Genomic DNA, 10,375 nt, shown 5'->3' with positions numbered 1-10,375 from the left:
AATAGTGCAATATCATATAGTTGTGTTTTTCATTGCAGTGAAGCAGCAAATGATATGTAGAATTACAGCTGCTTGTTTCAACAATCTACCTCCACTGCAAAGTGCAGCTAGAAACGCGTCGATTTATTATTTATATTTGTAACAAGCATTTGTAAAAAAAATGTACTGTTTCTGTGCAGTAAACTTGCAACACGTACCATGTGAAACATGTACTTGATCAAGTACAGCATCAATCTTCTGTTGTTGTCAAATTCTGTTCTCCAGTACTGCCTGTGGCTTCATGGTTGTTTTCTGTATCTGGTATGGAGGGCAGCTCAATGCCAACACTAGCCAACCGCCCAGTGTCCACGTATTCTCTGATCAAATTAAAACTGTACTCCCACAGACGCTCCTGTGTAGCTTCATCCCTATTCACAAAGAAACAAACAAGGAAGCATTATGACAACTCTAGTACTGTTATACATAGCATCAAACAGTTTATTCATACCTTGCACTCCGTACTGGTTGAGTAACTTTGCAATTCTCAAAGTAAAGAGCTTCCATATCTTTGAATTCTGGGTTAACAGCAGCATTGATGGTTGTGGCTGCTCCTTTCTCGGGTGATCGCAACACACCTCATTGGAGTCAACGAATTACTGTCAGTGCTTTCAATATCATTTGGTACAAGCTAAGTTGCCAACTTACCAACTGATTTGACTACATTGGTAACAGTTTTCCAAAATGTGGAGTCTTGAAAGTTGCGAGAGATCTCGGTATCAACAGCTCCAGGATGAAGGGACGAGATGGTAACCCCACATCCAGCTATTCGACGTTGTAGAAAATACATACTCATGATCTGATAATCACAAGGAACATCACATGCATACAAGAGAGACTGTAAATCGTGTTTGAAGGAATCACCTGGAACAGCTTAGAATTCCCATAGAAGCCCATCCTTGAATATCTCTGAGATCCATCCATATTTGATGGATCAAACTTGCCAAAGGTGGCTGCATATGATGATACATTAACAATTCGAGCATCTGGACCACTTGATTTTATTACGCTCATTAGATTAAGAGTAATCAGAAGATGACTCAAGTAGTTAATCTGAAAATGTTTCTCATGTCCATCAACTGTCCGTCCTGTAAAACAGACAATGGCTCACATGAGTTGATTGTTAAAAATATCACGTTTATTTAGAGCTACATGGTGCAAGAATACAAATAGCTAAAGCTGCAAATTATGAAAGGAAGCACTAACAGTGCTGAACCCTAGGTGAGAGCTGCTCCAGTTGGACCATGTTACACCAATTATCTTAAATGGTTCCAGTTGCTGATCCATTGGTCTTACAAGATAATAACCATTGCTCCACCCGTTTGTATTTGATATGCAAAAGTATTATCCTTCCTTTTCCTTTGTAAGAAGGGCTTAGATAATTTGATAAACAGAAATGCCAGACCTAGCAGTTTCTACATTGTAATGATACCGAGATCATTGCGAAAGTTCAACAAACAGCGGATATTGTATGATTTTTAAAGTTCACACTTATGGGGAACAGACAGTAGACTGGCGCACAAGCTCCAACAACCCCTATGTGATAATGTCGAGATTACACGAGTGCTACACTGTACCTGTGAACGCACATTATACATTCCAAAGTTAAATTGTTTACATGGTCGTTTCCGTTGAGTCGGTATTTCCGTTGAGTCGGTATTTCCGTCGAGTCGCTACTTCTGGTGAGACGACTACTACAACCCTCGCTACGCCTAGGGTTAATAATAATACATAGATACAAAACAAGTTGAAAGAATAACTAGAAGCTTCCCTCTTCTGGATAACCTTGGAGAAAATATTTCTGTACGCATACCTAGCACTAATAAATTTAATCCAAGAAGAATGAATAGAGAAGCACATTACAGTGCTAAACCCTCAGCCGGTGCATGTAATCTCTTGTCACGTAATAATGTCTTGCATACTGAGGTTTAGCCCAACCCACTTGTTTCAGCTAAGGTTGCCAATGCACTTGTTTAGGTAAACAAAGTGCAAAGCGTCTCCAGACTTGCGTACTTACAGGTCAGTTGCTTTGTCTGACAAACAGACACGCTGTCATAGACAATGCACGTTCCCCTTCACAAATTCCCGTGGAGTGCCAAATTTCTGTTGAAGACGACAATAGTGCTTTTGCAACAACACCGTGACCACTCAGCCACACACACTTAAAATTCAAGCTGTCAAACTGCAGAACCACTATGCAGAAACACTGTGGAACAAGAAAAATGTTTACAAGTCAGGTATAGCTACACGTGCCGCATGACACCTGAATCCAGCAACTTCGCTCTCTAGACGCCTGGTTGGTGGTGGGAAAAACATGCACGTGTAAATAGACTATGCATTGTTTCTATGTGCTAAACCCTTATGTAAAGCAAAGGACTAAACACCATGTATAGGACGGACACCCGATGGCCAAATTCTCGTTAGCAGCTACCAAACAGAGAGAGGTGGAGCCTTATGACATCATGATCATCTATTGGTCGGTAATGACCCCACTTCTCATCTATTGATCGGAATAGCTTCATTTGCATCTGCGCTAATCGAGTATAAATACGGTCGTATATTGGACGAATACTATACCCTTAGCACGGATATATGGGCCTTGGGTAATAAGGACAGCTGCTTTCAAGTTGAAAAACTTGGAGACAATTTAAATCCTTAGACTTTCAGGTTGTTCACTTTACGTAAATACTAACTGCCAAACTAACCGACGTTTGCCTAATTACACTTGGGTTATGGAACTATATAGTAGTCTGTTCAATACATTGACGGTAATAACGATATACTGGTAAATTTAAAAAATATATATGAAATATAAAATATGTAAAGATACAATAGAACTAGGATGCTATATGACTCTCCAACCCTTAAACATCTGGTTTGTCTGCTTAAGTATCATAACCATACCTAAGATGTCTAGCCATACATAGGCGCGCGCGTGTGTGTGTGTGTGTGTGTGTGTGTGTGTGTGTGTGTGTGTCTGTGTGTGTGTGCAGATGCATGCTCAAATGTCAAGTACCTCCTTGTGGTGAGCTCCGCTAACACATTTGCAATTTTGCATACGTGGCTAAATCTCGACAGGCTGCTGTCGATATATCATGAGGAGTAGTTCCAAATTTTGATAGCAGTTTACCAATTTTTGGTCTTGCAAACCAAACTTAGTTCATCTTTTTTGTACAAGAGTGGCAATAAACAGTGGTAACGACTTAAGTGTAAAGAAGGACAGGAAATGATACAGAAGGAGAAATGGTTTGACTGTTGGTACATGGAATGTGAGAACACTGGTTGAGTCTACAGGAGATGAATGTGTGTGTGTGTGTGTGTGTGTGTGTGTGTGTGTGTGTTTAGGAGGAGAGTTGTTGAAGCAGGTAACGATCTTGGTATGGGTTGATAGGAAGTTGGACCTAGTTGTGAGGCAGTTAAAGAGATAGCGAGTGTCTGTTGCAGGCATTCAAGTGACCAAGTGGTTTGGCAATGATGTGTGGACTGTGGGTGAATACATCTTTTACATTCTGGACGTCCATTGCCAGGTACTGACGATATTGGGGTGAGAAACGAAGGAGTTGGAATTGCTCTAGACAAAGCAGCTGCGGAAGCTTGGAAGAATGCAGGAGAGTTGTGGGAGGCTGTGAGTTCTAGAATAGTGATGGCATGGTCATTGTGGTTAAAATCACAGAGAAGATGACGAGAAGACAAAGGACCTAAGTGTCCGTTGTCTGTGCTTCTGCCCCAACTGCAAAGGCTCATCTTAGCATTAAACAGAAATTCTACTCAGACCTGCAGGACACTATTGACAAAATTTGACGGACTGATGTATTAGTGATTTTGGGTGATTTTAACACATGGGTGGGTGGGTGTATTGAAGCAAGGAAATGATATGGCAGGAGGTCCTAGGAAGATATGGTAAAAATGAGTGCAACTTAGCAGGAGCTGAGTTGTTGGAGTTTTGTGCTGTCAATGAACTGTCCATCATGAACACTTGGTTTCAGAAGAAGGAGATACACCAGGGCACTTGGACACATCCTGCAACCAAGAAATGTCACATGATAGATTTTGTCGTAATGCAAGCCAGCCAGACAGTTTATTGTAGAGATGTATGAGGGTTGTTGGACAGACCACAGGCTAGTGAGAGCAAAGCTGAACATTGTGACTCCATGTCTTAGTAGTGGTGTTAGAGAAGAGTTGTGCACCCTCTGAAGTACATGAGCTTGCTGTCAGGACCAAGAAGGATGGGGACCGCAAAATGTTGGAGCAGCACTTACAGGATAGACCACAAAAGGATGAAGATACATGTAAGAAAAACTGGGACACTCTGAAGGATTGCATTGTGACTGCAGCTGAAGAATTGTTGGGTAGAGAGAGGAGGAAACAACCAGAGTGACTTCAAGAAACCTCCGGCATCTTGATGCCTTTAGTAGAAGCCAGGAACAGAGCACAACAGAGAGCACTACAATCTAACAAGACAGCAGACCCAAAGGAATTCAGGAGACAACAGAGACTTGTGAAGAGAGCAGTGGACAAGGCCAAGGAAGACTGGATATGTAGAGTCGATAAAGAAGCTGAAGTTGCTGTGAAAGAGGGTCATACAAGGTGGGACAGTATTAGGAGATTACAGCAGGCTCACGCAGAAAGAATATTGATTAAACCTAGCATTGTTTGGAAGGAGGATGAAAGTTTGACAAAGGGTAACGAAGAGTTGCATGACTAAGAGGTGGAGACCAACACTTCCTAGCTGAAGGTCCTGAATGTACAGGCAAGAAGTGATTGATGATATGCCATTACTGTCACCTGTTATACAATTGGATTACCCACCAACTGCCAAAGAACTATCAGAAGCCTTGAGTAACTTGAAGAACAGAAAGGCAGGGGGAAAGTCTGGCATTCTCCCAGAATTAGTCCATTGTGGAGGTCATGAGTTGGAAGATCGGATATTGAGGATAATGGAACAGATATTAGAAGGTCTGGTAGATGATTGGAAAGATGCTGTGATTATGTTAATTCCAAAGAAGGGTGATCTTTAGATGATGTGATAATTGGCGTGGAATAAGTCTGTTGGATGCGGTGGGAAAAGTAATGGCAAGAACAGTGAAGGAGGGGTAGGAGCAAATTACTGATAGGATCTTACCAGAGTCACAGTGTGGTTTAGGAAAGGTCATGGCTGCGAAGATATGATTTTTTAGTGGACAGCTTGTGGAAAAAACTCTAGAGCATAATGACACATTGTACGTGTTATTTGACCTAAAAAAGGTCTATGATTCTGTGGCAAGAGGAGCATTGTGGGAAGTCCTGGAGAAGTGTGGTGTGCCACCAAGGCTGCTGAAAATAGTGAAGTCATTTCACGAGGGAATGTATGCCGAGGTGAGGGTGGGCTCTCAAACAACAGAGAAGTTTGAAGTTTGGAATGGACTCAGACAAGGATGTACTTTGGCACCTACATTGTTCAATATTTATATCAGCGCTGTAGTAGCTAACTGGAGGAATAGGCATGAAGAAGTGGGAGTGAATGTACTGTATAATCATGGTAGAAAACTGGTTAAATCTAGGCTGAAGGAAGTAAAAGTGACTGAGACCCAGTTTGCAGATGATCCAGCACTGTGCTTTGCAACATCTAAAGTTGCATTGAGTCAGCAGTAGCAGGATATGAGAAAGTGGCAAGTGACTTTGGATTGCAGATGAGTGTTGAGAAGACAAATGGAATGGCTGCTGGTCAAGAGGTTGATGTGATACCAGTACAAGTGAAGGGTGGCAGTCTGGATATTGTAGATCACTTGTCTTACCTTGGTTTTAACATCTCCAGTAATGGAGAAGTCATGGTAGAAATAGGCTGTAGGATTGGTAAAGCATCTCGAGACTCTGGTTGCTTTAGGAGACCCATATTCCAAGATAGAAACCTTTCTGTAGCAACAAAGCGACAATTCTATAGAGCAGTAGTATTGTCAGTCCTGCTCTATATATGGGGCAGAGACCTGGAGAAGTGCATGGAATGCTTTACCTTATTCCATAATCGTTGTGTGCGAACTATCTTAGGCATAACAAGACACCAGCAGTGGAAGGAGAGAATATTTACCATGCGTTCACAGCAACTCAAATGGCTCGGACATGTGGGTTGTATGGATGAAGGGAGACTGCCGAAAAGAATACTACGGGTATTTGGAAAGTTGAAAAGGAGACCATGTCATGGAATGAAGAAAAGGTGGAGAGATTTTGCTAAATTGAATATGGAAGCTATTGGTGTGGGAGACAGGTGGTATGAGTTGTGCCAAGACAGGGGAGACTGGTTTAAGCTTTGTTGTGAAGGTATGGAGAGTGTCAGAGATCAGGCGGAGAAATGAATGTCCAGCTAATAACCAGTCCCAATTAAGTAGTTTCAATGTATTTGTGGGAGAAGCTTTCGTTGACAAGGAGATCTAACTAGACATAACAATTTCTGTGGTTAATTTTTGACTGGTAATTGCCATTGATTCTATGTATACTCAGAACACCGTTATCATGTTGCTTTGCAACACGGGCGGTTCCAAGGTGTGTGTGTGTGTGTGTGTGTGTGTGTGTGTGTGTGTGTGTGTGTGTGTGTGTGTGTGTGTGTGTGTGTGTGTGTGTGTGTGTGTGTGTGTGTGTGCACTATAATAAACCCAAAAGTACAAGAACTCCTCACCTAACTCAACAGCAGCTATTCCTGCATTCAATATCAACAGATGCAAAGGCAGTCCTTTAGCGATAAAGTTGTCAGTGAAGTCTCGAGCAGATTGCAAAGATGACAGATCAAGTTGGACAAACTCAACATTTACTTCTCCAGCCTCAGAAAGTTCCAACTTTATACGTTCAATAGCCTAAATACACAAATGCACACAATACTGCATACTTCTGAGACTGGTTAAGAAAGGCTTTATTTAATACTTATATTACTTAGTCACATGTGATGGACATTTGCTATCTCAGAATGGCTTGACAGCTTAATTTTGCTTTAGCTAATAAACTGTAAAGACTGCTGCTCAAGTACGTATGTATTGCTGTTCTGTGACAGACTACTTACACTCCCAGCTACAATTGCTAAATATATATATACATATCATATGCTTGCCAAAGTACTGCACTCTTGTATGTGTGGAAAATACAACCCAATTGAAGTGACGTCATATTAAATTCAGAGCTTCTAACCATCTACTGCAAATACTACAAGCAAAAAGAAAGCATCCTCAGTTCATTCATGCATCAAGAAGACAGGCACATTTGCTCAAACGTGTACACTTAATTATGACAAACACTGGATACAACAACGAACCGCAATGCAGATTTTCAAACAATGGCATGCAGTCTGTGGTGTACACCTTTCCTATTCACACTAAACTCTGTTATGATTATGGTCGCATCTAATTATCTGGTCCAATAAAAACACTACAGGTGCGCAAACGTAGCTAGATGAAAGCATTTATTAATAATGCATATGCCATAAATTACCAACTTCATGTGCTTTGGCATGTGTGCAGCTCAAATTAAGTTATTCTGCTTAAACTTTGGCCACCAATAAGCAAGACAGGATGTTGGTGAGGGAGGTAACAAGATAACTCTGTGCCTCCAGACCTCATTCACCTCTATAATTTGTTGACCAACCACTCGTAGTATCATGCAAGAGGCATACATTGATCTCATGTGGGTTCACAGGACTGCCATATCAGCATACTTGCATCTTATGGTACTGACTCATGTAAAACAATTTCTGTGAACATCCTAGAAATCTCGGGTATCACATCAACAACTGGTATGACTTTTCTCTCTCTTCCTTCTCCCTTTACTTTGTTTGTGTGATGGCAATAGCAGATATCCTGTGTTACGTCAACACACTCTGTTCATTCCAAAAATGGAATTAGGTGTACATGTCCTGTAAAAAGGTTCCCATCTATAATGGACAACACACAGACTGTCTAACAGTAAATGTGACACTTCATCCTTTTATTAAAACTAGTAATTATTTTCTTTGTTTTTATTGCCACAGCACATTCGCACTTCTTGTAAATGTATAATGAATCCTAATAGCCTATTGATTAAATGATTTAATGAATGTACTGATTTAATGAATCGGTAAATGTAGATGTACTACATAATTCGCTGGATCAGATGTACGTCTACAAGCACAGAATTAAATAAACCATGCTCACTATCTGTTGTACTATTAGTGCTATGCCCAAAATTGACATGCTCATGTTGTTCTTACATCTACATACCAAGCTCCTCTTCCATGCAGCCCCGAGGCCTATGATAGGCTGTGTGGAAGAGGGCGTGCCGTGGTCTTCCAAGATATTCTATAAAATACCATATAACCAGTTATTTCTGCATTCATGATATTTCTGCAAATTCTGTGAAGAAATAGTGGAGCACGCAACTAAAATTCGCTGATATTTGGGCCTGTCCTCAGAATCCCTGGCAGTCACTGTTCTGACACATACATATGTGTACAAGTAACTGTCTTCCTGGTTGGAACACAGAAATCTAATTAATTTGCAGCAATTAAAGCTTTTGTCTAAATTCTCAAATCGCAGAAATTTAGGACCGTAGAAATAATTATACGGTACTCCTCAGAGTTGCAATTCCACGGTGATTGAGCAAACTGTAGGCTGAAGCATCCCGCCGGTCGTCTCCCCCAGGATGAGAATCCCTAAGTCTTTCTAAGACCTAACCCTAGGTCTTTCTTCTCCTGGGGAGGGGGATCCTGGGAGAGGAGGGGGATCCTGGGAGAGGAGGGGGATCCTGGGAGAGGAGGGGGATCCTGGGAGAGGAGGGGATCCTGGGAGAGGAGGGAGATCCTGGGAGAGGAGGGGGATCCTGGGAGAGGAGGGGATCCTGGGAGAGGAGGGGGATCCTGGGAGAGGAGGGAATCCTGGGAGAGGAGGGGGGAAACGACTGGCTGGACCCTCGAGCCTAAGCAAACTGTGGCTCCACACTTACTTAAAATTTGTCGCCCAGACAAAAGAGATAGGTAATTGCTATCTATCATACAGTTAGACAACAAGGTTTCTAAAAGCTTGACAGTTTTGTGAATATCATGCACTTAATTAATAGACAGTGTTCACAGAAGAATATTACAGCAGGATGTCAGTTATCCGAACACCAGTTATCCGAAAGTGGAGTGCTTCAGACCCCTCTAGAAGTACGCGTTGTAAACCGTTATGTGCATGAGCAACAACAAGGTGTAACGTCAAGTTATAATTACTAAGTAACATTATATGGTAACTGCTCTCTCATTATTATCTTACAGAGAGCAGTCAAGTTTGGGTGTTCATGCATTTTTTGTTCAGTATACATGTATTCGGTTTAAATGAGACTCCAGGACACCTGTTTGTATGCTAGCAGAGTTAACATCAGTTATCTGAAATATTCAGAGTTATGAACAGGGTCCGGTCCCAAAGTGTTTGGATAACTGACATCTGAATGTATAATATTGCATTTAATCTACAAAAATGGTGCAAAACTCAGATAGTTGATAACATACTCATTCAATGAAACTAACTCTTGATGTGCCATATCATCAAGAGTTTCAAGTCTATGGAAGACTGTCCACACTTAATCACAACTATAGCTACACTTGATCTTGCTCTATTGTGACAGCTAGTCTTGCTCCACACTTACAACTTTGTAATGGCATGCAGAGTGTAGTTTCAACTTTCATACTCTTGTGTTAGCCTGTCAATTGCCTCTGATACCAACAGAAGCACATAGAGCTAAGATCATTTATCCAGTGTATATATAGTTTAACAGCATAGAATGGCATCAGGTAGATGCACTTGCATGCTATTCTGTATTCTAGCTACAACAACTCGATCTTGAATACACGTGCACATTAGGCATTAACTAATACTATTTTTATACAATCGAATTTACAATACAATATTAATATCAACAATGTCACTGTTCCTGGTCGGGGGCCCGTCCAGTATTCCAGGCTCTTCTAGACAACCCAATTGAATGCACCCTGTTATTTTAAAATTAGCACTACCATCTCCCGTCAAGTTACGCTACGCGCTGATGCGAAGACTAGCAGCAATTACCGATAATTAGTAAGCAACATTACTTTACACGGTAGCTACAGACTTACCTGTTGCGCCCTCTCTTGCGAGCGACATGCGATTACAACGTGTGCTCCCATCCTGGCCAACGCTTTTGCAGTCTCGTAACCGATGCCAGTGTTGCCGCCAGTCACAACAGCCACCTTTCCTTTCAGATCGACTTCTGGATAAGACAAGCGAGCCCCCATATCTAGCTAACAGAAGCTATACAGTAACGTACGTGCTCCTCGGCCCCACGTGCCCACGTGGAACGAGACTACGTACAGCGTCATAATGTGAGTACG

The 10,375-nt window shown here is 41.6% G+C and overlaps 1 protein-coding gene across 1 annotated transcript; it reads right to left on the bottom strand.

Moving 5' to 3' along the window:
* Nucleotides 1-10,375, bottom strand: LOC134178149 (retinol dehydrogenase 12-like). The gene is made up of 6 exons (XM_062644951.1): nucleotides 10,121-10,375; nucleotides 6,686-6,860; nucleotides 901-1,124; nucleotides 685-835; nucleotides 488-614; nucleotides 1-407 (listed from the first exon to the last, which is right to left on the bottom strand). Exons 1-6 carry the CDS (start codon nucleotides 10,277-10,279, stop codon nucleotides 230-232), a joined length of 1,014 nt encoding a protein of 337 aa, XP_062500935.1. The 5' UTR covers nucleotides 10,280-10,375; the 3' UTR covers nucleotides 1-229.

This window comes from Corticium candelabrum, chromosome 4 (assembly GCF_963422355.1).
Source record: "Corticium candelabrum chromosome 4, ooCorCand1.1, whole genome shotgun sequence".
NCBI lineage: Eukaryota > Metazoa > Porifera > Homoscleromorpha > Homosclerophorida > Plakinidae > Corticium > Corticium candelabrum.
This window is presented reverse-complemented; position numbering and strand designations above follow the sequence as displayed.